Consider the following 27,522-nt stretch of genomic DNA (forward strand, 5'->3'; position numbering starts at 1 on the left):
CCCAGCTTAGAAGTATAAAAAAATGTTTATTGGTTATCATACACAAACAATTGCTACTAGGCTAGGCTTTCCTATGCTTGCCACCTGTTACAAGACAAACATAAAGTCTTCACCAGCCAGGCAGGCAGGAATCAGGAGGAGAAGAGGCAGTTCCTGCAGCTCCCTGGAGCACAGCTGCAGTTCTGCCATCTTCTGCTGCCCTGCTTTTTCTTTATGGTTTTATACTTGCCCACGTCAGTGCTTTTCCTTGTCTTACCCTGCCTGCAATTTCAGCTTTCTCATCTCACATCAATCTCCTCTTCAGTGTTTCTCACAGTTTTTGGGTTTTTTTCCACAACTCAGCAATTTCCTCAGAAGCCTGAGCCACAGTTGCATAGCTGTGCAGTATCAGCAATGGGCCTGGTATCCTTAGAGCACAGACGCCCAAACAAACTTCAAGACCGAGGGAGTCTCACCCTTTTTTTAGCACTAAGCTGACTGTGACACAGGAGGCAAGGAAATGGATTAGTTCTATGTGGCTACCAAACCCATAGGTTTGAGTATCAGTTGCTCAGCAGTAATCTTCTATATGTTCACGCTTACGTCATAAGAAAAGCTTATCCTTTTCCTTGTGATGCACCATTAGACATGTCTTCACATCTTAATATACTGCCATAAATCGTTACATTTTCTTGAACTTTTCAATCCACGTATCAGCATTTGGATCTAGGCCAATTTGAATTAATGCTGCAGGAAACTGCATTAAATCCTTTAATGACACCTATCTAAAACAAGAATCTTCCACCCTCCCCATGAAAATTTATTATGCAGAGCTCATAGAAAAGAGACATTGAGTAGGAGACATAATTTTTGAAAATATACAATTCAGAATAACAAACACGTGTAACATCTTCGTCAGTACTAAAACAAAACCTTCAAGTTAAGTCTTAATCTCAAAGATTTTTTTTCTGTATGTCTCCTCATTTTCCTGGTAGCACTCAATTTGTGAAATAAGAATTCAGTCTTACTGGTAGAGACATGTTATAGTAGTCACACCAGTAACCAACTTAATCACGCTGACCAGAAATGTAACAAAGTAAAGTTACCAAAAGCTCCTTTTACTGCTGTTGCTTAGCCTGTTAAAGGAACTGATTTTACACACACCTCCAAATAACTTGTAACTTAATTATATTGGTGCTCAGAAATACCTAGTCTGGCAAACACCATGTTGTAAAACCTTTGAAATATTCATGTAAGTCATGTAAGCCTTTTTTTTTTTTTGTACATTTTATTCTTAAGAAAAGAGTACTACAAAGAACAATTATTAAAGGAACAAAGAATGAAAGATATGCTATAAAAATGTTGAATATGGATAAATTTGTCTAAACATGAACACGTGACAAATAAAAATAAGCTTTGACACTTGAAGGGTAAGGGTCTGATCAAGTCTAGCTAAGGGAAAGGGAAAGAGGAACAAGTGAGTTGAGATAGGGAACCAAAGAAGACTTATTTATACTTTCTTCCAAAAGGGAAAAAGAGACACGAGTGCCAGCTGCTACATTTGAGAGACACTACCTCCATTTGTTGTCCTTGGCAATGACTTGCTTTGCCTACACTTGAAACTATCCCTGATTCAAGGTTTAATTCTCACCAACTCAGAAAGCTTAATCTACTTCACTCATTTTCCAATTCATTAATAGATCAGACACAGTACAGAAGGAACAAGAAGATAACTCATGTACTTGAGTCCACATCTGGAAGGACGGGAGTGAAAACAGTTCTCCCGCCATGTTTGTGACCTTTGTACTTGCCATAGCTGTCAACCAAGTATCAATTTAGATGCAAGTGTGGTCCTAATGATACCACTGCCCACTACAAATTAGAACTCTGTCTATAATTAAAACAAGATTCTTTTTCCACCACTAGCGCTCATCTGGTTTTCTCATCTAAAAGCTCATCCTTTAAATATGGGGAAAGAGTGCAGGATGATGAAAAAAGAAGGCAGTAACTCCACAGAAGATGGTTTGGCTGCTGCACGGCAATCCCAGGACTGTTATGCAACTACTGCTTTTTAGCAGTTGAAAAGATGACTAAACTGTACACAACCACTTTAGACAACAGAAGCTGTCAAGGTTTCCCCCCAAAATGGCTGCCCCTCCTTCTATCCAAAATCCGTATCAGCCCCTCCCATATTGAAAGTAAGAAAAATAGATACCAGAGGTGAAGGAGGCCAACCTGTGTGAAATCTGATGTATCTTTTTTCCCTAGCTAGTTTAGTTTTAACCCCAGTCAGACCCTTGGGAGAGTTCTCTCTTTTATCTCACAGGCATCTTTGCTCTCCCTAGTTTTCTTCATCCATTGTAGGCTACAGGAGCCCTCTCCATCTTGCATTTGTGCGCTGTGTTAACTCTAGCACTTGTCTGCCAGAACACAACTAGAACACAAACAGGAAAAAAAAAAAAAAAAAAAAAAAAAGGAAAAAAGAAAAAAGAGAAAAAAAGGAAAAAAAGGCAAAAAAAGGCAAAAAAATTTCAACTTTATTGCCGCCCTGAGGTCACCTTTTCAGCAACAGTGAGCCTCTCCCTACACAGTGCCCGGCCCGGCACCAGGGCGGTGCTGGGTGCCAGCGGGGTGCGGTCACCCTCCCACACGTCTCCGGGTGACAGCGACAGCTCACAGGTGACGACATGAGGCGGGCGGAAAGGCACCCCGCGGGCCTCCTCTGCCGGCAGGCCGCAGGAGGCGGCGGCGAGGCCAGCCCAGGCAGGCACGCCGCCACACCCGGCACCTGTCAGCCAGGTGGGGAAGGCAGAGCGAGCTCACCTCACCCGCCGACAGGCTCCCCTTGAGGGCTGCGCCCCTCGGAGGAACCCCAGGACGCAGCTTCTCCCAGCCCTCGGGACGCGACTCTCCATTCCCCCCCCCTCCCGCCCCCAGCTACCGGGCCGCCCCCGGCTGCGCAGGCGTGCCGGGGCGGTGTCACGGGGAAGGCCGCCGCGCCAAGGCTCCGCGGGCGCCGTGCCCCCTGCCCGCCCCACGCACGGAGGCCGGAGGAGGGAGCGCGGCAGGGCAGCCCCGGCCATCTCGCGAGCTTTGGCGCGAGGACAAGCCACCCGCGGGCGGGGTGCGTGGCGGTTGGGCACGCGCGGGCGGGGCGCTCGGCGCCTCGGGGGTGGGGCCGGGGCCGGGCTGGGGCCTCTCGGGTCCCGCCGCGCCTCCACCCCCGAGCGGGGGCCCAAGCCGTCGGCGGCCTGCCCTGCTCCCTGCCGGAGCTGCTCCGTGGCCGTTACCGAGGAAGTCGGGGCCGTTCCGCCGCGGCCCGGGCCCCGCCTGGCAGCCGAGAGGGGCAGGGCGCCGCCGGTGTGTCGCTTGGCCGCGTTGGACCCCCGGGCGGGTCTGAGGCAGGAGCCTGCGTGGGGGAAACGGGGAAAGACGGGGGGGCGGGGGGCGCTTAAAACTTGAAGGGATGTGGCCTGCTTAAAAATCAACCTTTTGTAAATTTAGAAGTTTAAAAGACGCAGTGACTTTTCTTAATGTTGTATTCGCTTCAGTTGTCACTTGACGTTCTGGTTTCGTTACATTTAAATACTTTGTCTCATCGTTTCAGCTCGGTCTTGCTTGTTTATATCGGTTGTTTACTGAGCAAAAGTGGAGGGAGGAAAAATCAACTTGCATTGTAGGCCTCATCTCATGACACATAAGATGAAGCAGAAAACCTGAAACTCGTTTATTTGATTGGGATTAGATTTGAAGTTGCTAGTGTACCTCTGAGACCTTGCCTACACGGAATCACACTGGGTTTGTTTGCAGTGATAGTCAGGGCAGTAACCTGCTTTTCATCTGAACAAGTAAATTTCCATGTCTTATTCTTTAAAGTCTTGCTCGATGTAAACCAGACTTATATTTGATTTGTGAGTCACTCCTACGATATCCTTGTAGCATAGAAGATTACAAGGCTTGCCTTGTACAGCCAGTGTGCTTGAGTTTTTCTTACTAGGATCTTGACATCACCACTTTATTTTTGTGAACAATTGGTTTGAAGTTGCTGGAACTCTCCTTGTGCATTTTTCAGGTGAGGTAGAAGGAACAGTGTATTCATGTTGTTAATTATAAGGGACAGTTTGTTTGCTTGTTCTTTGCATTACTAACAATTTTAGCCCTTCTTGTTTCTGAAATTAACAATTAACTTCGTAGTGGCGAACAACACAGTGCCAGATGGAGGATGGTGAGAGAGTAGCTACTGAACAAAAGTTCTGCCTAGAACTGTTTCATTGCCAAGCAAATCAACTGTTAATGCATCTGCCTTTAAGTGAGAGGGTTGTGAAGAGAGCCTTGTTAAAGTATCAGAGCCTTGATCTGCAACTAAGTTTCAACTACTTTCTCCCCCCCCCCCCCCCCCTTTTTTTTTTACGCTGAACGTTTTTAAACAGATTATGTTTAGAAGAGAGAAAGTTTTGACCGTTTACTTCTGTGGTGTCCAAGCGCCTCTATTAATACTTCCTTTGTAACTCCATGGTAGAACAGCTTCTGAGAGTGTCAGTTTGGTTACCACATCATCTGGATCCAGAGGTCACTTTTAAGAAAATGTGGACTGCTAAAAGTCTTTGTAGTGCTCAAATACTGTTGCTTCAGTTGAAAGAAAGCAAATTCTGTAGTTGCATGTTTCCAAAAACTCAGCAGTTTTGGATTGGAATTCTAAACAATTGCACCATAAGAACGCCATGTAATGGAGTTAAATTCCAGGTAAGTATTTTTGTGGTGCTCTAGGTATAAGTGATGTGTATAGAGACAGTGATAATACAATTTCTTTTAGAATCTACAGAGCTAAGCTTTTGATCTTGCAGCCTTATTTAAGAATTAAAGATGCCTTTAGTATATCAAGGTAAAGGGGCAGGCAGCAACAAGTTGCAGGAAAGCCAGTGTTTCAGAATGAAATTTTTGTGTCTGATAGTTCTAAGTCGGGAAGAAACTGCCCCCCCCCCCCCCCAAATGATATTTCAGACAATACTGCATGATGACTGACAGGCTTATTAGTTAGTGACAGCTGTTTAGTGAAGAATAGGACCAGAGTTCTCTGGAAAATGTTTTACTAATGCAATGTTGCACAAAAAAGGGGGGGGGGGGAACCCCAATTTTTATTGGATTGGTAAGGGAGGATAAAAGCATAAGAGTGTGATTATAGAAGAAATCTGTGGATATAAACAAACATAGTGGGAAAGGACACAAAATTAAGGCTAATCTTGGACACTCACAGTTCCAAATGGCAATGTTTTTCTTTTTGTAGATGTCTAATTAAGTTCATCTTTACAATATAAATTGCTGCATGTATAAATAATGAAACATTGTGGTTTCAACTAGTTTAGGGGGAACTAAGCAACTGAGAAATTTAGATGGCTTTATGACTATTTTAACTGGCTTTATTAATCTGTTTAAGGATAAATGATGTTCATCTTATATTTACCTATTGTTTCTCTTGTTAATAATAATGTTTGTCTGCATGATTGTAGGTTTCCAAGGTAAATGATAAACAATCAGTAGTAGATGCAAGAATGGCTACTAGTGCAGATGGAACAAAAGTAGCTGCTGGAAAAAGTCCCAGTGGAGTATGTGATGGAAGCCGACATTCATTAGAAGGTATTGAACCTTTTGCCACCCTCTTCTTGAGAAGTCAGCCTTCCTTGTCCTCTCTAGACATCTTGTATTAATGATGAAGATGGTCTAAACTCTTAATTTGAAGGTTTTGTATCATGTGATGTGTTTATTTTTTTAATTATAAGGGGATTATACTTAATTTTTATAGTTTGCAAAGAGTCATGTAGTTTTCTTAAGTGTCTTAATGGCTGATTGGATTGTATACTGAGTATTTTGTATTATTATTTTAATTTTTTTTCCTTCAACTTCATCAAACTCTTCCAATGCTTATTCTGTGTGACTGGATAGACGTAAAACTTAGTTTTCCCGTTCTCTTGCTAGCAACTATGGTGTCTCTTAAGTAGAGTCTGTCAGATGGGTTATTGTTTTGTGCAAACCTATTTTTGACTAGGAGAATCAATTTCTTCAGTGTTCACTGAGGGCTCTGAATGGTTTGTGATGGTAGTGAACTCTTTTCTGTTATAAATATGAAAAAACAATTAAACATTCCAGTGTGAACAGTGATTTCTGATTCAGGTAAATTAGTAATTATGATTATGGCCTTTATTTTAGCAATACTGCCTAGCTAAACAGTTCTTTCCATAACTTTGCTTGTTTTGTCATTCCTACCTAATAACTAATCCTCAAATGTGCATCATACATTTTAGCTCCTGTGCTTCCGGGTGCTTGGTCATTCGCGTTCTATGTATATTTATTTTTGTTTGTAAAGGTTTTTTAGTCAGTTGCTTTGGGCGTTTTCAACTTTTGTTTACAAATGGGATGACGGGGAGGTACTTATGACTGGTTAAGACACTGAGACTGTACACTGTTTATATAATTATATTGCTCAGGAAACAGCAGTATGAGAAACTGTTGTGCTATTTCTTGTGTGTGACAACTAGGAAGACAGTACCTCTCCTGAAAAGCTATGTTGTACTACATCATAATTTGGCTGTACAGGCTTTTCTCTGTACATACATTCTCTTGTGGGTTTGCATTAAAAATGGATGAGATACTGCTGAGTAAACAGAAATGTCCTCCCCCCCCAGTATATTTTTAATCACCAGTGAAATTTATTTTTTTTCCCAGATGGAACAATTTTTTAAATAGAACTCTTAGATTTATGTTTACAGATAATGCAGGTGCATTCATGAATAAAGTAATGAGATTGAACAGCCCCACTGTCCTTCTAGTTTCTTCTTGTACTTATGTTTGTGTGTTGTTTTTTTCTTGTAGACAACAGAAGCATATGTATCCCCTTTGCCAGTTAAAATCTTTGTATTTTTAAATTTGCCAATCATGGAAGATAATGTTTTTGAAAAGCAGTGGCAAAAGCATTTGCTGTCCTGTTTATGTCATGACTCTACAGCGTGTGCACTGTCTAGCTGAAATGTACTTGTGCATCTTTTAAGGTTCATTGAATTTTTTTCTTCACACATGCCAATATGATAAATTTGAGTTAATAGATAATGTCTTTAATGGTCAGAACTTACATTAAACCCTCTAGGAATATTTGTTCTGAAGTCTTGTGGAACAGGTGTACCATGTCTAAGAGAGCAGGCTTTCTGCTATTTGTTTAGGCAGCTAAAAAAATGGTCTATGTCCAGATGTGACTGTGTTCCTATTTCTGGTACTCTGTAAGAAATTGGCAGGGGAAAGTCATATTGTAGACTTAATTCTCTGGATGTCCTCTTGGGAGGTGTTATAACCCTACTATTCGTTTTAATCAAAAGAGCAGTGATCTACCAGATCATCAAAGCAAAAGACATTGTTGAATCATACTGTCTCTGAAATACACCATTCTAACTTGCAAGTCAAGTGTTGCCATGACATATTTGCAAGAATCAAAAGAAATGGGAAAGTTTATATTCTTATAAAAGTGAGTATCTTGGTTTCCTCTTTCTTGCTTTTCTGATTTTACAGGACATTCATCTAATGAATGCTTTCTTATCTTTTCCTCTTACTCAGAGATTCCTTTGCAACATGAAACAACATTGCTTAACTGCATCTGTCGAGCAGATAGTTCCTTATAGAAAAATGATTCTTACTCATCTGTATGATCTTTGTAGCTAAGTGCTTTGTTACAGATTTGTTGTAAGAGGCCTTGAGTTCAATGTACAGAACCTCCCTGCAGGTAGATGGGTAGTGCTGAATGAAGATGTTAAATGTTCTGTTGTTTCTTCTCTATAATGCTGATTATTTGCAATACTCCACTGCTTTTAATATTTTGAACAAAGGAAAGAAGACCTGATTGTTTCACGCAACAACAGAGGTACTTGTTATCACTTAGGAGCTAAACATTACATGATTTTTTCAATTAACAAGTTGATAAAACCCTGAGCAACCGGATGATTTGCTCTGATAGCTGACCCTGTTTTGAGCAGAAGAAGGTTGTGCAAGAGACCTCCTGAATTATTCTGTGATTCAGTGATGATTTTTTTCTTTCATTATTTACCCACTCACAGGGTTGTTATATTTCTCAGTCGTGCAGCTAGATGTGACCACTGAATCTGTCATTTGAACCTGAATGTCATCTGCCAGTTAACATTTGTACTGAAGTTGTTTTAAAATTTCATGTATATGTGACAAATACGTAGTGTAGACCTGGGAACTGACCCTAATTATAAAAATAACACAGCCATGCTGTTCTCTTGGGGAACTTGTAAAACAGTGCTGTATTACATGCCATACAAATCCAGTGAATCAAGTACTTCTGTTTGAAAAAAAAAAAAAAATATTTTTAACTGCTGTTTGGATTGCATTAATGTCATCTTTTTGAAATTAGTCTACTCTTAACAGAGTGTGAAACTAGCAGCATTCTTTAAAAGTATTCCTTTACTTGAAATCTTAGTGTTCTTTTTTCTTTTAGCACGTTCATGTCTCACTGAATCCTTTTGTCAGTCAAGAAACTGATAATGCTCATTCGATAACCTCTGCCTCTTGGGTAGGGGAATGAAGAAGGAGTAAGAGAAGTATGGGATCTAAGTGTTAAGAAATTAACTCTCATCAAAGAATGAATGCCGTGTATCCAGACACTCAAGAGAACAGTGGTTACTCACAATAACTGATAATTAGATAGGACTAAAGATCATAGAAGAGAATACACAGCTTCATGAGGAAGTTTTAAGAGAAGGCATGAACATCAGACTTTAGTCGGTATATTTTCAGCAGCTTTTGATCTGAGATTCAAATAATCTCTTCAGTTCACATAACCTTTTCTGTTCCTCTCGCTTTAGAGAAAATGTACCAGCCAATTCTTTATACATTGAAGTGTGATTGTCTTCTATGTTCATAGGGATTTTTTTTTTTTCTTAAAAAACCCCAAACATATAATCTAAAATTTCTTGCTGCAACTGTGCTTTAGATACTCTTTTTAGTTTTAATCTTTTTTTGATTTTTGAACATCTAAATATTTTCCAGCAGGGAGGGATACCTTTTAGAATGCTTTGTAGATGGGCCTTGTAGAAGGTTTAGAAGATGTATATATACATGTACATAAGCATACCTATGCTTGTTTTTACACTTGTGTTTCTTAGTTACGTTGCATAGATCCCTTAGACGTAATTCTTGGGATTTCTGAACTCTTACTTTGCTTATTTATTTTCTGATTGATCAACTATGCGAACGTGGTCCTTATGTCATGTTTCACATTAATAGTGTCTTGAGCCTGAAATCTGTTTTGAATAAAAATGGGAATTAATTCTTCCATGCTTGCTTTTCTTCCTACTTAAAATACAATTGCTTTAACCAGCTTCACCACACCTGCAGCATTTGGTTAAACTCCTGAGAGTTTAACTGGCCTGAAAGGAAGAACATCATGGCATCATACTTCAAAGTCTATTTTTGTTTTCTTGCATGCTACTAAAAATATAAATCTTCAAAGTAGAATTGTGTTTGTTGTTTTCCAGTAAAATCTTGAGTAAGCATGTTTTTTACCTTCTGTGCAATACAGTGATTTTTCTTTAAATTAAAAGATCCTTTCTTTTTAAAAGTGGTAATGCCATTTATCATTTGCTTCATTGCAAATGCCTTTCATTGCCACAGCAAAAGCCAACCTGAAATCCTTTGTATTAGTACAAATGTGTTAGGTATGTTACAAATGTGTTAGGTATTCATACATACAGGTGAATATGTAAGCCTTTCCAGTGTAAAGGGCGTAAAGAACAGTTGATAGACTGCCTTATGATAGTGTAGTGTTTTAGCAGAATAACTGATGCACCCGTGGGACCTGGCAGTATGAGACGCTTGCGCTTGGTGTCTCTCCCTGCCTTTTTTTTTTTTTTTTTTTTTTTTTTTTTTAAATAGTAAACCTTGTTATGGCTAAAAGAGTTGAGTTTAGCATATCTTCTTATCTACTGGTCTTGAAAGCTGTTTCTTACTCTCATCTTTCCTGCTCTTCCCATTTCTGAGCTGAAGAGGCAATTTAAACCAAACTCTGTTTCTGTACATGTTTGCCCCTCTCCATCAGAACTCATACTACAGTGTCTATAAATGATTTCCAAAAGAAACATCTCATCAGCTATCTCATTATGAACCAGAAAAATTAAGTATATTCCTGAGTATACTGATTTTTTTTAATCCCATTCATATTGAGAAATTCCCAGATATATTAGGAGTTTATTTTTAATTCAATAATAAGATAATCTGTACAATATCTTGTATATCTGTACAATATAATATGTGGAATATCTTGGTCTTATGATTGTAGCTATTTGCAGAAACAGAAGATCTAATAAAATGTACAGCCTTTTTTTTTTTAAATAAACCACTCCTAATGATCTGAACTTTCTGCTTGTGTTTTTTATTAGTTTTAAATTCTGTCCTTGACACCTTCAGAGTATGTGTGTTTTCATATATTAAGTGCTTTGTATTTTACTTTGCTGTGTGGGAGGGTTCCTTACTATTTTAATAGTAGCAACAATATGTTGTATTTCTTTTCTAAATAAGAAATTACTTTAAATAAGAATTTATCAATTAGTGATTACTAATAATACTAGTAAACAAATGAGTTCCAAATGTGAAGGAAACATTACTTTTTTAGAGAATTATATTGGGTTCAAGGCTGTGTGTGTGTAAGGTGAATATGATGACACAGTAACCAGCAATTTTATAATTAATTTGATTTTTATTCTAGGTGGCTAATAGTGTTTGTTTTCCAATAGCATTCATTTATCACTTTTGAGTTGCTACTTTTTTTAATTTCTTTGACAAATTAGATGAAAATGTGCAGTTACGTTGTGTTTATGTATATTTTGATTGAAAAAGGGGTTTGTGCTAAGGAGTATCGTAGAGTTGTTAATTTTGGAGATGCCAAACTATCTGCTACTTGTTTGATGTATTTAGAAATCAAAAGGTTTTACTGTACTTAAATTGTTTTTTGTTATACACATATTATATGTTCTGTGCCAAAAGTATATATGTATACTGTAAGATAAAATTAAGTGATCCTTTTTCTGACTGTGAAACTTTATTTCCACAGCAAAAATGAAACATATCAATCTGTCATTTGCAGCTTGTGGGTTTCTGGGTATTTACCACTTGGGGGCAGCAGCTGCTTTTTACAGACATGGTAAGAAGTTACTGAAAGTTGTGAAAGCTTTTGCGGGAGCTTCTGCAGGATCACTGGCTGCCACTGTCTTATTAGCAGTACCAGAAAATATGGAGGTAAATTAATAAACTCATAGGTGTAGGAAATGATCATTTACAAAGGACATTTTTTAAATAATCATCTACCATTAAGGATTTTTTTGATATTTTGGTTCTTGTTTTTCTTTTTGCTCCTTGTAAAGGAACAGAACACTTGTATGTGTTTTCATTAACAAAATCTGTGACTCATGGGCAGAAATGTTTGAAGCAAATATTTCTTTATGAAAAAAGTCTGTCATATAAACTTTATATTTTAAGCTATGTAAATATAAATTTGAAATGTGTGAATATTGAGTTGTATGCAACCAGGTATACTTTAATATACTGAAATATATATGCACTTAATCACTGTACATTGCAAAGTTAATAATTGTTTTCTTGGCTAGAGGTAGGGGTTTTTTAAGCATATATGTAGCACCATCCTTTTATCCTTTTTTGAAGAGAGATGAAAATGGTAGATGGACTGTACCTTTATAAAGGCAAAGAATACTACACACTGGCTCAAATTTTTTCCTTGTCTGTGCTCCGTTAAATGGTGCAAGAAGTGGCTTGTGCACCTCCTTTAAACTCAGCACAGTTCACGACTTAACAGCAGTAGCCCCACTGTATGCCAGGGAGGATTAACCCTCACGGCGTTCTGTTCTGACACGCTGCATACGTGTGTATTTGGTTTTGGTTGTTTTCTTTTTTTTTTTTTTTTTCCTCCAGAAATGCCACCCTTTTTTCACCATGGATATGGTGTCATGTAGAGACAGCAAAGTGATGTTCAATGACTATTCTATTACAGATTCTGTGGGAGACCCTTGGCTTTTCTTTGTTTTTCCCCTTACGTTAAGACTACTTTGCCCTCCTGAAGTGCCTGTAGTGACTTTGCCTTAATATATGTAGAGGATTAGGCCTTGCCAAAATGTTAATATTTCTTTAATATTGAATTACAATGAACAGCGTTATTGTGAGGGGAAAAAAGTCTGTTAGATTTTTGTTCTAAATACACTTAGGTTTCAGTCCAGTGAGCATCAGGTAACTTTCTCCAGGCCTCGCTTGTTACAACTTTCACTGCATTTGATTCAAACAATAGTCCCAGCCAATACCACACTTGGCCACTGATCTTTCTCTCTGTTTGTTGTTTGTTTCTGCTGTGGTATGAATTTAGCTTGCAGTTAGCTATGCTTCTGTTGCTTTCAGCAGTAAGTTCTTCCCTGGCCTCTTTTCACCCCACCAGCCCCCAGGTGCATTCTTTATATGATTCGGTATTCAGTGATTTCCACTCTGTTGTGAAGAGAACCTTACTTGTATTCTGTTCAGGTGATACTCCTTTTCTGTAGCCTCTGACTAGTGGTTCGGTTTCAAGTGTCCCTGTTATAATGCATACCTCTGACTTTAATTTTGTATATGTTCAGCACAGCAGCTAGCCTTTTGTTAGCCCAAGGAAATTTTTCTGCTTATTCTAGGCTCCAGGTATGAGCGTTTGTTCCCAGTGTGGTCCAACTTACAAAGATCTTTCTAAGTAAAAGTATTAGAAGAGTTTTTATTTTTTATGTTTGTAGAAACTAAGCCTATATTACATAGAATCTGATGGATTTTTCCTTCAATATATGTCATTTTAATACAAACTGAAGAATGTTTCATGAAGCTTTTAGTCCTTTTTTATTATTTACTTTTTAGTCATATTGTTATATTGTTTAAATGAAAAATTGAGAGCTATTTTGGAGAGGGGAAAAATTCTTCCTAATTCTCATAGAATTTAAGTAAATGCAGTGACCGAGTAATAGAACTTAATAAAATTATCATGATATGAAAAGGTATTACCTTTATGACATTTCTAATTTGAAATATTTTATATCCACAAATATAACTCTTACATCAGTTAATTATTTTTTTCTTTGTATTTTTTTTTTTCTTTCCCAGTGATGGCTGTGTTAGGCTATAATTAGGACTTTCTCCATCTCCTAGTCTCAAAGCTCTGATACAACCTTTCCTTATCTTGGAGAGAATGTAACATTAAGGATATTTTGTTTTGACTGTTGCTGTTCTAATATGACAGTTTGCAAATGTTTTTCAATTGTATCTTGGATTTTTGTCACTGTTGAAAAAACATGGGACTTGAGAATTCTAGGGAGGCTTATAGAGTTATAGAGAAGTACCTATTTATTTCAAAAGTACCTTGATCATGTTTGATGTCAAGTTTGCTTAACGCAATGCAAGTAGTTACAATTTCTGAACATGTCCTCGGTTACTATTTAAAATTTAGATGTATTGTTTAATGCTTCTAGCACTAAAATTACAAACAATTTGTAGCTGTAAGAAATTGTCCCTTTTGGCAGCGAGAATTTTATGGTCTATTCTTGGCACTTGTAACATGGAAAGTAGTTTTCTGTGATTCACCTAGGTTTGGATTCATCCAGCTTGCTGTGACGCTTAGCTCCCTGTCACTTTATGAAAGTATCTTAGATATAAATATAGTAGTTCTGAGGTGCTTCTATGTAGGGTTTATGGGTTTCTTCTCTAGAGATAGAGGTGTCTGAATGTAGAATGCCTAATGTAGAATAAATTCAAGACTGGGTGCATATAACTAGTTTTATATATTTGAATTGGCTTTGAACTGGCAATTACCTTGTAGGGTAAAGGTGCAAATCTAACCTATGTGAAATGAATTAGCACAAATCTTTACAGTGATGGTTGCTTTAAGAGGTATGGACCTCTTAATGAACTTTTAAAATAGATTTATTCAAAGGCCATATAGAGAAAGTAGATGCAAGAACTACTACAACTGCTCTGTCATACATGTGATGTGAGGAAGTGCTTCAACCAGCTTGCTCCTGATTTTCTACTAATCCTCACCCCAACTCTCTCCTGTTTTTCCTTCCATCAAACATTAATTCCTCTACCTTCCTCCTCAATGGGACACATTCACTTCTCTATTTTTTTTCCTTCTTTTTTTTTTTCCTTTTCCCAGTCACAGCAATCATATATTTGTTACTAGCAACATATTTATTCTTCATACAGGAAGCTAATAAGCCAGAACTCCAAACTATCTATGGAAAGCTCTTTTATTCGGTAAACGTGTGAATATATAGGTGAATATGGGCATAATATATTTATTGAGTACCAATTTCTGAAAGTTGCTTAAGATTGGATTTAGCTTTTTTCCCCAAATCCCTAAAATCATTACAGAAGTTTGCATGAAGGGATAAAAAAAGGAATACAAATACTGAATAGTGAGTCTTAAGCATTCAGAATCTTAATTTGTTGTTTCAGAATCTTTTTTCTAAAAAATAAATGCTACCTGTTCCTTTACTCTCCTTCTTATGGCTCTCACTTCAAGCTATTTTTCTGCAGTCATTAATACTAGGCATTTCAGCTTGCATAAAAGAGGTTCTGTGTGCAGTGAAATCTGTTACCTGGTTTTCTGCAGTTATGTTTTCTTCCTATGTCACCCATTGTAGTATTCTGTTCATTAAATACTTCCATAGTATTTTAGTCATTAAATATGTGTATTTGTTAGTAGCATGGGTTTTGCACTAGTGAGAAGAAACTGTAATAATTGTAATTTCTTTAATGCTTTTAGGCATCTTGTGTCTGGTTTTAGTACCAAAGCAGTCTTTGAATTAAGAAGTGGCTTTACACTTGAAATATAAATGATTGTTCTTGTAATGAGATGGTTCAGAGAACTCATTATTTAGCAGTGGTAATATGTAGAAAAATAGCCTTTAACTTTCCTTGATTGTTAAAGTGGTATTCTAGTGAAGGTTTTTTGTTTTGGTTTTTTTTTAATTAGGGATCTTGTTTTCTTAGAAATCAGTTCTTATAAAAGGATCAACATGTTGTTATGAATATCTTGTTACAAACCAACCACATACAGGAAAATATTTTAGGTGGATCTTACACGTCTCTCTTGACTAAAATTTTAGCCAGTACTATGTTTTAGATAGCACAGTTGAATATACTTCCATAACTAAAACATCCTTAATGGTGACTATTTTAATTTGCAGAAATGCAAGCAGTTTGCCTATGGATTTGCAGAGGAAGTTAGAAAATTGGACTTCGGTGCTGTAACACCTGGTTATGATTTTATGAAAACACTTAGGTACCTATCTTAACGCATCTATAAGGTCATTTTTGTGTGAAGATCTAAGTGAAAATGAAGAGTGTGCATATTTTTTTTTGTACTGTGGGGAGCTCAGCACATGCTGAGCTTTCAGCTCTAACATATTTGCAAGGTTTTTAAATAATGGTGGTGAATAATGCTTAGCATTTTCTTTACTCTAGGGAAGGCATAGAGTCTATTCTTCCTTCTAATGCTCATGAGATAGCTGAGAACCGGCTCTATGTGTCAGTCACTAACACCAAAAATGGGGAAAATCACTTGGTTTCAAGTTTTGCCTCCAGGGAGGACCTCATTAAGGTAATGAAGTAGAATATTGCTGCTTTAAATAAAAATGCTTGAGTTTCTTCAAGGCTTAGGAGTATGTTATTAGCTGTACAGTAAATCACTGTTTCACTCAAGTAATCACTTATACTATCAGTGGTGCTACAACTATAACATATACAATGGAAGCAGAATTTGATCCTGCAGTTTCACAAATTTTGCTAAAGTTTATTTTTGTGTGTGTTTCCTTCATCTGTTTTTTAAAATACTACTTTGTAGGCAAAGTCTGTAACAGGGTGAGTAATGGTTACATTAGATGAGAATAAAATAGAGGATCTCCAAATTTTGTAACAATTCGCTGAGTCTTCTTGAATCTCTTACTTCACTGATACCATTTATATTATCTTTCATCACAAAAGTAAGTAAAGAAAAGAAAGTTCCTGTCTTGTACAATATGCTGGAATTTTTATTTTTTAAGTCCTTGTACAGAATAGATATGATGTAATGTTAAGTACCATCTATAAACTATATTTTAACTGTCACTGGAAAGCATATCTTTTACTGCCCATCTCTTTTTCTTTTGAATGCCACTTTAAATTTGGATCAGGATTATATACATAAGCTGATATGAAATAGTAGGATGAATTCAGATGCATGTAAAGCAAATGTTCTTTCTAGTAATTGTTTATATCTTAGTACAGGACATCATAGCGGAATGAAGAAGGAAATAGCATAAGAAGGAATGACTTCTTTCCCTATCTTTGTGGATGCTTAGAGTAAATAAGAGATTCCTTATAACTGACACTTAAAGAAAAAAAAAAATCACACTTGTTAACAAAATCTCAAAGTATGCATTGGAAGTTTGCCTTTAAAGTATCATTATTTTAAAATCTTGACCCTGTTATATTCTACACAGTCAAACAGTTCTCAAAATTTGTAGGATTTAAACTTTTTGCATATTTATCTTAAATTATGCAGTGGTTTTTTTAGGTATGGTAGCCAGCAGTGACAAGCACAGAGATTGTTATTCTGTAGGTTTATGGCTTTTTTGCAGCAAAACCTTCTAACCTGAAGACCATTAGAAGCTTCACGATGACCTTGGATATACATATATTTTATTAGTATTTCAATAGTTATTTTGTTGACTTAACCATTTCTGTTGTATTCTTTTGTTCCATATGCTAGCAGTGCAATGAGTTGGAATAACTAATAAAATTCAAAATAATTGCTCATGGGAATACATTCATATTGTCTGTTCTTTCGGTGCATCTTGTAATACATGGGGGTTTTGCACGCCTTCAGCTATGCATCTATATTTTATACAACAGACAATGTTGGTGGCTGCCCCAGTTGCATAGAGGATAGAGCTTGTTAGGTTATGTAATTGTATTATGCCTCTGCTAGACATGTTCAGCTATATCCAAGGTATGGGTAAAGATACTGCTGGGCAGACAGTGTTTTAAAACAACAAAACTTCTGTACCCTCTGCTAGAAATCTTTCAACTTCCATATGCAATTGGTTTTAATGCTTAACAAGCCTTACGGTTCCAAAGTTTTTCATCATGGCTAAACTGAGTATGTGTTGCTACAATTTTAAGCTCTTATTTTCTTTTACTGTTCCCAGTGGATGTGGAAAGGCAGTTTATAATCTCCCACTTTTGAAATAGTGTTTTCATGTGTGAAGACAATCATCACATGCCAACATTCCTAGACTTGAAGTTCTTAAACTGAAGGTGAGGGCGAAGAGAGGCATGATTTGTATGTTTGTGAGGTAGCAGGTCACAGAACACTGTTGTATTTAGTTTGGAAAGGTGGGAGCAGTGAATAGGAGTCCGCACTGGTCTCTTAGGGAAATACTGAAAGTGTTAGTTCTTCAAACTTGTCCTTCCTCACCTAGCTGTTGAGGTCTAAGTGACTTTATAAGGAGGGCCAACTGCTTTCAGTCTTCTTGAAAACAATTTACACTTTGCAGGGGGCACCTGGTTTTGACTATTTCCTATCACTAAACCTTTTGTCCCCATTTCTCTTAGTTTAGAAGGGCCAAAGTTACTGAAATGAAATTGAACGAGAGAGGAGAAAGGGAAAGGCCTGTGTGGTAGAGAAACAGCTGCAGTTTCACATTTGGAAAATAAGAAGAGAAAGCTATTTTATATGAGCTCAGACAAAGCTCTGGTGCTTTAGGTCACTGGGAAGAGAAATAGGCAAGAAAAGAGTTCTTGAAGTGAAAGTTAAAACCTTTATATAGAGCCTTAATTAAAACTTATGAGGGGAGGAGAGATGTGTAATACTGAAAGTAGCTTAATTTGTTGTAAAAGTAAATGCAGTTCCACCAAAAAAACTCAAGCATTTTTTTTACATAATCTTCATGGGTTGTAGATCACCTGATCACCTTTCACATAGTATATACTCCAGTCTGTAATCTGCTTCTGTTCCCCAGATTTCTTTTATGCCGCCATGCAAAGTACATGCATGCGTATTCTCCACATTTAGCTACATGAAAATTTCTGACATACTGCACTTCATCCACACATCTACCCTTTCTCTTTGAAATGCTGTATACAGATTGCATATATATATATGAGTGGATACATAGGTATAGAGATACATACACGCTCTCATAGATATTTCTATAAGTGGATAGAAATGTCTGTGCATGTGTATGCATATCTATACATGACAGAAGAGGTGTCCTGGTCTAAAAAACAAATAACAATTGAGAACTGCTGTAGACAGCAATGTAGGTTTGCAATAGGACGAATAGTAATTTGATAATACTTGAATGTATTAAATGCAAAGTATCAATACTGATAAAAATATGTGAATTTTCAGGCTGTTTATGGTATTTTGGAAATTTTTAATTCTTAGAAAATCTGTTTTATTAGAAGACTAAACACTGTATTAATATGCCAGTAGAATGATTGGACCAGTGTTGTCTTTGACAATCGTCCTGGTCTGAACTGAGAGGGTTAATTTTCTTCATAGTAGCTAGTATGGGGCTATGTTTTGGATTTGTGCCAGAAACAGTGTTGATAATATAGAGATGTTTTTTGTTACTGGTGAGCAGTGCTTACACAGAGTCAAGGCCTTTTCTGATTCTGACACTGCCCTGCCAGCAGGATGGCTGGGGGTGCGCAAGACATCTGTCAGAACAGTCTCTCAGGGTAGGAAGTCTGTATTGCATTTTTTTCAGCATATGAATATTTAGCTTCTGCAAAATCATAGATTTATTTTACATAGTGTAAGACTGAGTTTGTACTCTTTTGAATCACAGTAATCAATGAGTTAATTTGTGATATTTTGTTTTAAGAGTTGTCACTGTCAAGTCATAAAAAGCCCAAATCCTACTGAATAGTTTTAATCATAATTTGACATACCACAACAAGAAGACATTTTGAGATTACAGTGGTTTTATGTAAAACATATATTGACTGGTTACTGCTATATTATTTAATTTAGATAAATATATATGAAAATATATATTGGTTCAGAATTACTTTGTTGCCTTTTCTTCACTTCTGTTCTCTATTCTTTCTTGTTTCTTTTCTCTAGGTCTTGCTAGCAAGTAGTTTTGTACCAGTATATGCAGGAATTAAACCAGTGGAATATAAAGGAGAGGTAATTTTCATTAAGTTTAACTACCAACTTTGGTTGGTTGGTTGGGTTTTTTTTGTGGGGGGTTGTTTTTTGTTTTTGTTTGTTTTTGTAAGAGCATTCTTCCTTTGTGATGTAATTGTTTGCTCTTAGGGGAAGGGTGGGTGGGAATTGCAGTGCTGTATTTTGTAGAATAGCTATTGTTCCTGTTGATACTGTAGATTAACATTGTGAAAGATGACATGAGTTTGTTTCAAAAATTGTGGGTGCTGAGACTGAAGTGATCTCTGTAGCATGAAGCTATTTCCTAAAGATGTCTGACACCATGAGAAGAAGCTTCTCTTTGTAAAGATGATTCTCACGATAAGCTGTGTTACCAACTCTAAAATGTTTTTGCGATTTAAAGGACCACCATTGTGCTTTTCTGTTTAATGGGAGATCTTGTGAGATCCCACCTAGAGTACTGCATCCAGCTCTGAGGGCCCCAGTACAAGACAGACATGGAGCTGTTGGAGCGTGTCCAGAGGAGGGCCACAAAGCTGATCAGAGGGCTGGAGCACCTCTCCTGTGAGGACAGGCTGAGAGAGTTGGGGTTGTTCAGCCTGGAGAAGAGAAGGCTCCAGGGAGATCTAATTGCGGCCTGCCAGTACCTGAAGGGGCCTACAGGAAAGATAGTGAGGGGCTGTTTATCAGGACAAGTAGTGACAGGACAAGGGGTAATGGGTTTAAGCTAAAGGAGGGTCGATTTAGATTAGACGTTAGAAAGAAATTCTTTACTGTGAGGGTGGTGAGGCACTGGAACAGGTTGCCCAGAGAGGTTGTGGAGGTCCCCTCCCTGGCAGTGTTCAAGGCCAGGCTGGACGGGGCTTTGGGCAACCTGGTCTAGTGGAGGCTGTCCCTGCCCATGGCAGGGATCCCATAGGATCTCTATTGCAGTAGTATTTCTGTGACTTGAAATAGTGGGTAACGAGCATATGTGGATGGGTAATAGGAGCCCTAAAGCACACAGTGTAGAGCCAGATACATGACATGTAACCTCATGATCCAGACATGGTAAGCACTGAAGTCAGTAAGAAAGGCTGGATATTGATTTGACTCTGTGAAGCCACCTATCATGTTAGCATCATATTCCAGGTTTCTTGAAAGCTTTACCGTAACAGACCAAAGTTCTGTCTGTCTGCATTTACACTAGTTTCAGGGAGTAAATTCCTTAGGCTACAAGGTCCATGGCAACATCTGGAAGTGTTTTTGAAATGTATTTCAGTATGTTATCTGAGGCACGTGTTGCATGATAAGTAAGGAAGTATGGTGCAGCTCTCCTGGAACAGTATCAGAAAATAGCCAAACCTGCTGCTCGCCTGTCCATACTGCCTATAGAGAGTGAACCCCAGGGTAAAGTGTCCCCAGCATTGCACTTCTATTTTCTTTTTAGGAAGAATGCTTTTTGGGAAGCATTTGGCTCATACTGGAATTAGCATACCTGTAGTATGCATGCTTGGAGGCTAGAGTTTTGGGGTGTATGAGCTAAATTGCATGGTAGCATAGGCATGACATCAGTCTGTCTGTAGTATGTTTTCTTCTGGTTTGATAAGCCTAAAAGTAATCTGAAGGAAAAGGGAGTGTACAATGACATCTGAGAATTTATAGTCTGTTAATGGCCTCAACTAGCTTTTTACCTGGGTTGGGGATTTAAGGTGTCCTTGGACTAGGCTTCCAGTAACAGTGAGGCAAACTTGCTCCATGTGATATTACCTTTGTTTGAGTTGGTTTGGTGTCCTCTAAGTCTCTGGCAAGGTTAATCTTTAAGACAGATAAAGATCCACACATGATTGAGTTGACTGTATCTGATGATGAGGCTGTAGTTTGTGTCACTGTAGTTCTTACAGAACAGCTCTGTAAGAAACATCTACTAATAAATGGGTAGATTCTGTTAGGTCCAGCCTGCATCCTCAATTTCATTGTCTGGTTTGGTTTTCATTGCACGTTATTTCAGTACTTTGTCTGTCTTTTGCACTGTACTTACAAAAAATAAACAAATTCACAAGTTACAAGGAATTTGCCTCATCAGCAAAGAAGCATTTGTCAAGAATTTGTTAATGGAATTAAAAGAATCTGAACCATTATATCTTTTTATTTGCAGCATATAAATGTTTTATTTTAACTATGTAACATGAGGGACTATGGAGCTGAGATATCGTTGACTGTGAAGCAGTTTCTCCCAAATGCTTGAAAGAAAATAAAATGACAGAGGGCATATCAGCCAGGAGTAACAGAATCTACAAAATATAGTGCTTAATAAAAAGTATTGCCCTTGCCTTGGTAAATGTTTTGATTTTCAAATAAACATTGAAATTACATAAGAGGAGAGGGGAAAAACCTAAATAATCATAATTTGTAAAAGTGGGAGAATTTCTAAATGGTAAAAGTACTAAGCTAGACTCATGAAAGACATTAATAGTGTCATCTGTTACAGTGTCTTTGACCTGGTTTAGACAGGGGCACCACTGTTCTTGTCACTGTAGGAGTTACAACAAAAAGCCACTTAGTACTCCAAGGAGCATTGAATGTAAATCCATAATAAATGACTATTTATAGATGCACACACCAAAAAAGCCTTGATGTTAGAAATGTTAAGGTATGTTGCAGCTTTACTCATAGTTATCGCAACAATGGCCTAATGGAGTTTGAGAAGTCTGAAAGATAGATTTAAATGGTTTGGGATATTTTTTTTTCCCCTCCTATTCTAAAGTGAAATAATCTCCATCCTAAGTGCTGAGAAATAATGATTCTTGAGGAAAGTGAAGGAATTCAACGGTGATTGTGGGATTCAAGAGCTAATGTCAAGTCAAGCTCTAAAGCATGTTATGAAATAATAGGGTGAGAAGGGCCGTGGAGTCTATTGAATGTGAATATTTGTAGCTTATATTTTAAACTCAGGAGCATAAAAGAAGTGTGAAATGGCAAATTTAATTTGAGAAAGTGAAGAGAGGGTGGGTGGGAGGGACAAAGCAATGCCCCAGCCCTCTCCCCCCCAAATGGTGCTTGATATGTATCCAAGTGGAAGAGAGTAAATCCATGTATCGCCAGATATGGGAGTTGACAGTAGAAGGAAGGGCAAGTGGCAACAAAATCGTTTGGTTGCATGAACTCAAACGTGGCGCTGGGACAAATCTATACCTATAGAATTGAAAGGTTTGCTTTAAGTGAGGGTAAAGGACACAGCTGAGAGGGATCTCAACTAAGTGATGGACCTCAGAGAATCTCAGGGGCTTTTGAACAACAAACACTGTAATGTGAGATGATGCTTCCTGTATAGTAGGAAACTACACTGAATGCTAATGTGTCCAGCAGTTTGAAGACAAGTTTAATTTAGATGTCATAAACAACTTCCCAATAGTATACTTTTTCTGGGAGATTTTTTTTTTTAATTTTGTGATTGAGTTCTGGTGACATTTTCAGTAATGTTGTGGGAAAACTTGCATTATTTTGCCATTTCAAAATGATCACATATAGCATCACCTACAACTGAAAAGCAGTCTTCTGCCTGGTCGGTGCTAAAGAGTACTAGTACAATTTGCCATTTGTTTTCAGTGTTCTGTGTTAATGAAACTTGAATTAGATATCCTGGAGTATTCAGTTTATCTTTGAGGAGGTGAAACCCTTAAGAAACACTGAGGTGAATCTTACAATATTATTTCTTACAGCATTTCAACTTGCCTAGCTTTAGATGTCTGCAGTAGTCTACATCTTACATAGTTAATATATGTTTCCTGTATTAGTGGAAAAGAAGAAAGCACTTTTTTAGCACAATTCAAATCAGATGTAAATATGTACTTTAGGATAAGGTGAATCATGTGCTAGATGTGTTTTCTCTCCCTTGATGATAAAGGAAGTGTGGAATGACTAATTTAACTGTAGATTTGTAAAGTTCATTGAGATGCATCTGATCATCAGACCTTGTGTATGGTGTCAGTGAATGCATCTAGCCAGCAGACTGATATTGACTGATACTGCATGTAAGTACAGAAAGAAATATGTATGTATAAAATATATTGGAAAGAGATGTCACAGCTGTTCTTGCTTATACTGGGATGAAATTTGGTTACGGTCCCTGTGAAGATCAGGCTCTCATCTCTGGACTGCTTTTAGAACCAAGAAATATGTGGGGCTCGGTGAGAAACTCATTGGTTGCTTTTGGGTTTTCTTCCCCATTCTTTCCAACACTCAACTCCTGTAGCAGACTTGATGTCTGCTTCCTCTTATGTGCCGTAGTCATTCAGCTCCTTCCCACCTTTACCCTTCACTTTCCAGGTATTGCTGTCTTGTGGTATGTATGTAAGAAGACAAGAGGCTCTGGAAGAAGAAGAGCGAAGTCATGTTTGGTTTAGCTTGTGCAGTCAGTTTACCTGCACATACAGATTGTCCAGCTCCTAGTTTGAATCAGAGTAGTGTTTGAGGAGCATACATTATATGGTACTGCTCATGTGTAATGTTAATAGTCTTGTCTTTTCACGTATGCATTGAGAAAAATTCTGTATTGAGCCTTTTGTTATTAGATCAACTAACAAGCCTTATCAGTAGCTTTATAAATATATCACACATATTTATACATTATGTCAAATGCTCATTGATTAAACACTCTGTATGTACACTGTCAGTTCCTTGATTTTTATGCTGCATACTCAAGCTTATTCATGGTATTCTGAGAAGGAAACTTGTAAGTTTTCTTGAGGGTGGGTTGGAGGATGCAGGGGCGGGAAGGATGAAGTATTCAGTTATGATCATACTGTACTAAGGTTACTTTGAAAATATTTTTATTTTCCAATAGAAGTGGGTTGATGGTGGCCTTACTAATGGCCTTCCTATCTTGCCTGTTGGACGAACTGTGACGATTTCTCCTTTCAGCGGTCGACTAGATATCTGTCCACAAGATAAAGGACGTGTGGATCTTTATGTTAAATTTGCAAAACAAGATATAATGGTGAGTTGCTTGCTTATTTAATAATTTCAGAAAAAGAAAAGGTAGTTGAGTAGTTAAGGTTATTATTATTGTTTATTTTCTGCTTATATATCAACTTAAGTAATGTTTTGGCATTTTCTGTTTTCCAAATGGAGTGTAAACTTATTCCTAAACACAAGGGAAGGAGAATGTAGAATAAATTTTGTATTGATCTGGTACAAAATTGAGCAAATTATCACAGGCTACTAAATGTAAATAATCTAGTCTTGCTTTAAGTATCAGCTGTCTTTGACTAGGCAGAGTGTTTATAGAAAAAAAATAATTAAGACTTCTGTAGAATATCTGATGAGAGGGAAACTCCAGAACATCCCTTCATGCTTATTGAAATTGGGTCCTTTAAATGAATTTAAAATACAAGTTTAAGTCATACATTTGAAATGGTATAAAAAGACTTGTCACCTCATTGCTCAAGAGAGCTTGGGTTAAGATTTTGCATATTTGTGACCACAAAATTTTTCCAGAAGTTATTTGCTTAGATGTTACAAGCCATTTCTGTATATTGAAATATAGGCTAAGACTAACTCTTATGGCTTCTTCTTCATTGGTGACATTTCTGTCTTTGCAGGCTTTGTTTCACAAACTTTAACCACAGTGTTGCTTCCTTTCATATAATGAAAGAAAATATTGAATAGCAGTAGACTTAGCTGTCAACAAAACTCCATTAGAAAGAAAAAATAAAGATTAGCAATAATTGGTACTGGTTTTAAAGTTTCTTTTAGATGGTTCTTAATATGTTTTCTTAATTTGAGTAATATCCTAAACTGGACTAATTTCTAAATCTTTATAATGTTTCCCAGAGAGATTTTAAGTATCATAGTACTTAGTAAATGATTGTAAAGCATGCAATTCTTGATTTCATATATATTGAAAATATATGCAATTGCTTACTGTATATTTCTTGGTTGTGATTTGTATCTAGTACTTGATGCATCTAGAGGAGGAAAAAATCATAGAATGATTTAGGTCAGAAGGGACCTCAAAGGTTATCCAGTTCCAACCCCCCTCAGACCAGGTTGCCCAAAACCCCATCCGGCCTGGCCTGGAACACTTCCAGGGAGGGGACATCCACAACTTCTGTGGGCAACCTGTTCCGGTGCCTCAGCACCCTCATAGAGAAGAATCTCTACGTCTTTCAGTTTAGAGAGGGAAAAATAATTGCAGTTACACTGCTTCTAGGGTCCTGCAAGTGCAGACTTGTGCAGAATCTCAGGCAACATTTTAAACTATTCCATTTGAAGCACCCTTAGTTTTTAGAGCTGTAAAAATATGAGCTAAGAATTTTTTTATTTTATTTTTCTTTTTTATTTTTACAATATTGTAAATAAGTGACCACTTGAGATGCTGAGTAGTTCCTAATTGGTTGGTAATACAAGCTACATTTATACTCATATGTTAAACATTGCCTGGGAATATTCCCGAGAATGTGGTTGTTTGCACTAGTAAGCTGTCAAAATATTTTCTTGCACAAGTTTAACATGTGCCAGCTACCATTTTGCCAGATGGTTCTGGGAATGTTTCTGAAGTTTGTTTCAGAAACTTTGGGCAGTTTTACAGGCAGACAGCCTGTCTTGGAGGCTGTGAGTTTAATAGTGTGTATGCAGAGCGTTTGTGCCAGTTTGTCTTGGTGCTCAGCTGTGTGCCTGAACATGGTTAATCATTAAACTGGTGTAGGCATAGCCATGCTGGTCTTTTGTTTTTACATATGGTACATGAAACAGATGATAGCAACACAGTCAAATCTAGGTAAGTTGCTTTATTAAACTAATTTATAGCTTCTCGGTCTGTTGCAGCTGTCTCTGGCCAACCTAGTAAGACTTAATCAAGCTTTGTTCCCACCAAACCAGGAGAAAATGGAGTCGTTATACCAAAATGGATTTGATGATGCTGTACGTTTTTTACTGAAAGAAAATTGGTTTGAATAGGTGGTACATAGAAAATTAACAAAACCTGATGGCTCTGAAAACACAGCTACAGGCATCCTACAGAATCTACATGATTGCTGTCCCAATTCCAGTTTATGGAAATAATAATCCCAATGGAATCACATCTGCTTCTGCTGAGAAAGAATCAGTTGCACTCTGAAGACCTGTATAAGCATGTCAGAATGGAACTGGACTTGCCTGGTAATTCTCTTGTTTTGAGGAGGTTCAAGCTTAGATGCATTTTGTTTTAGCTAAGAACTTGAGTGTGGGATTTGTAAAAAGCTCGTGTTTTCATAACTGCAGAAATTTGGAAAAGTCTCTTTTAATGTTATTTGAGAGACAAATTGAGGTTGCACCATGAAAAATTACAATCTGTATTGTTCACTTAGTATAATATTTGTGCATGCTAATTGAATGCTTGCAATATTGCTGATCTAATACATATTTTGCAGTGTTCTAAGGACTGTAACATTTAGTACTAGCCACAAGAAATAAAACATTTGCACTCTTTTACGCTGATATATGTTATTTTTTAACATTAAAAGTTCTTGCCTTTTTCAGTGAACATGGTCTTTTAAAATTTGAAATACTAAGTTAAATTTGTAACAGAAGTGTGATATTTGAAAGTAAAAATATCTTGTAAAGAAGGGTGTAAGAAATTGTTATATTTATTATGTTTTCTTCCTCTGCTGAAATTGAATAAATATATTTTCTTGGAACTTTTGTCAAGAGCTCATTTCTAAATTTCTCATAATGCTATAACAACCTGATTATCTGCAAAAAAACAGTCTGTTGGAGAGGAGTTGAAGTCAGCCAGCAGGTAATGAACTCAGACTTGCGTATCTTGTTCTTGCAAGACTACCTTAAGTGCAAGTTCAGTATTTTCAGTCTTAATGCCTAAATCCTAAAATTCACAACTATTTATTTAAAAGCAAACAGTGTTTGTGTTTTAAGTGTGTTTAAGTTGATTTCTTAATATTTTTAAAAAAGAGTAATTAGAGTTTGAATTAAATATGTATGAAATTATAGAATTCCCCAAACACAGCAAAAAATCTGGGGAGGTGAGAAATAAGATTAAAAAAAAAAGTAATAGCTGTTTGAAAGCCTCTTCAGCACATAACCAGCAGATTTATATTCACATGTAGATTGCATCAGATTAGGATTCATGTGGCAGGGATTGAATTCTTTTATTACTGTTTTTGATAATGAAAGAAAAAAAACAACAACAAAACAAACCTGCTGATGGAAAGCACCTTACTTCCATTTTAGAACAGCAACTCTTTCTAGATTCTAGGTTCCGTATACAATGAAAACAGGATAGCTTGCAAGATTTCCAGATCTGTAGGACAGAATTTTTGCATGTG

The 27,522-nt window shown here is 37.2% G+C and overlaps 1 protein-coding gene and 1 long non-coding RNA gene across 15 annotated transcripts; one reads left to right on the forward strand and one right to left on the reverse strand.

Annotated features, from left to right (window-relative positions):
- LOC142598243 (uncharacterized) lies at positions 1–2,950 on the reverse strand. The gene is made up of 2 exons (XR_012832538.1): positions 2,803–2,950; positions 1–2,413 (listed from the first exon to the last, which is right to left on the reverse strand). It is a non-coding gene; the product is annotated as an uncharacterized LOC142598243 (long non-coding RNA).
- Positions 2,754–26,877, forward strand: PNPLA4 (patatin like domain 4, phospholipase and triacylglycerol lipase). 14 transcript variants are annotated; one of them, XM_075736182.1, is made up of 9 exons: positions 2,754–2,778; positions 4,504–4,722; positions 5,487–5,613; positions 11,090–11,274; positions 15,249–15,343; positions 15,526–15,661; positions 19,175–19,240; positions 24,045–24,197; positions 26,009–26,877. In XM_075736182.1, the coding sequence occupies exons 2-9, from the start codon at positions 4,564–4,566 to the stop codon at positions 26,156–26,158; spliced, it is 1,071 nt and encodes a 356-aa protein (XP_075592297.1). In that variant the 5' UTR covers positions 2,754–2,778; positions 4,504–4,563; the 3' UTR covers positions 26,159–26,877. The 14 variants fall into 14 exon arrangements, with proteins under 14 accessions (XP_075592297.1, XP_075632875.1, XP_075632866.1 ...); XM_075776760.1 differs by lacking the exon at positions 2,754–2,778 and adding an exon at positions 3,247–3,380 and having other exon boundaries at positions 4,410–4,722; XM_075776751.1 differs by lacking the exon at positions 2,754–2,778 and adding an exon at positions 3,262–3,380 and having other exon boundaries at positions 3,919–4,722.
- Positions 26,878–27,522: the final 645 nt, after the last annotated feature.

The sequence above is a fragment of the Balearica regulorum genome, chromosome 1, assembly GCF_011004875.1.
Source record: "Balearica regulorum gibbericeps isolate bBalReg1 chromosome 1, bBalReg1.pri, whole genome shotgun sequence".
NCBI classification, from domain to species: domain Eukaryota; kingdom Metazoa; phylum Chordata; class Aves; order Gruiformes; family Gruidae; genus Balearica; species Balearica regulorum.

Coding starts and splice junctions, on each gene's coding strand:
- PNPLA4 (XM_075776760.1), top strand. CDS start 4,492: ATGGTAGAACAGCTTCTGAGAGTGTCAGTTTGGTTACCACATCATCTG. Junction 11,275..15,248: donor CAGTACCAGAAAATATGGAG/GTAAATTAATAA, acceptor TTTAATTTGCAG/AAATGCAAGCAGTTTGCCTA. Junction 19,241..24,044: donor CAGTGGAATATAAAGGAGAG/GTAATTTTCATT, acceptor ATTTTCCAATAG/AAGTGGGTTGATGGTGGCCT.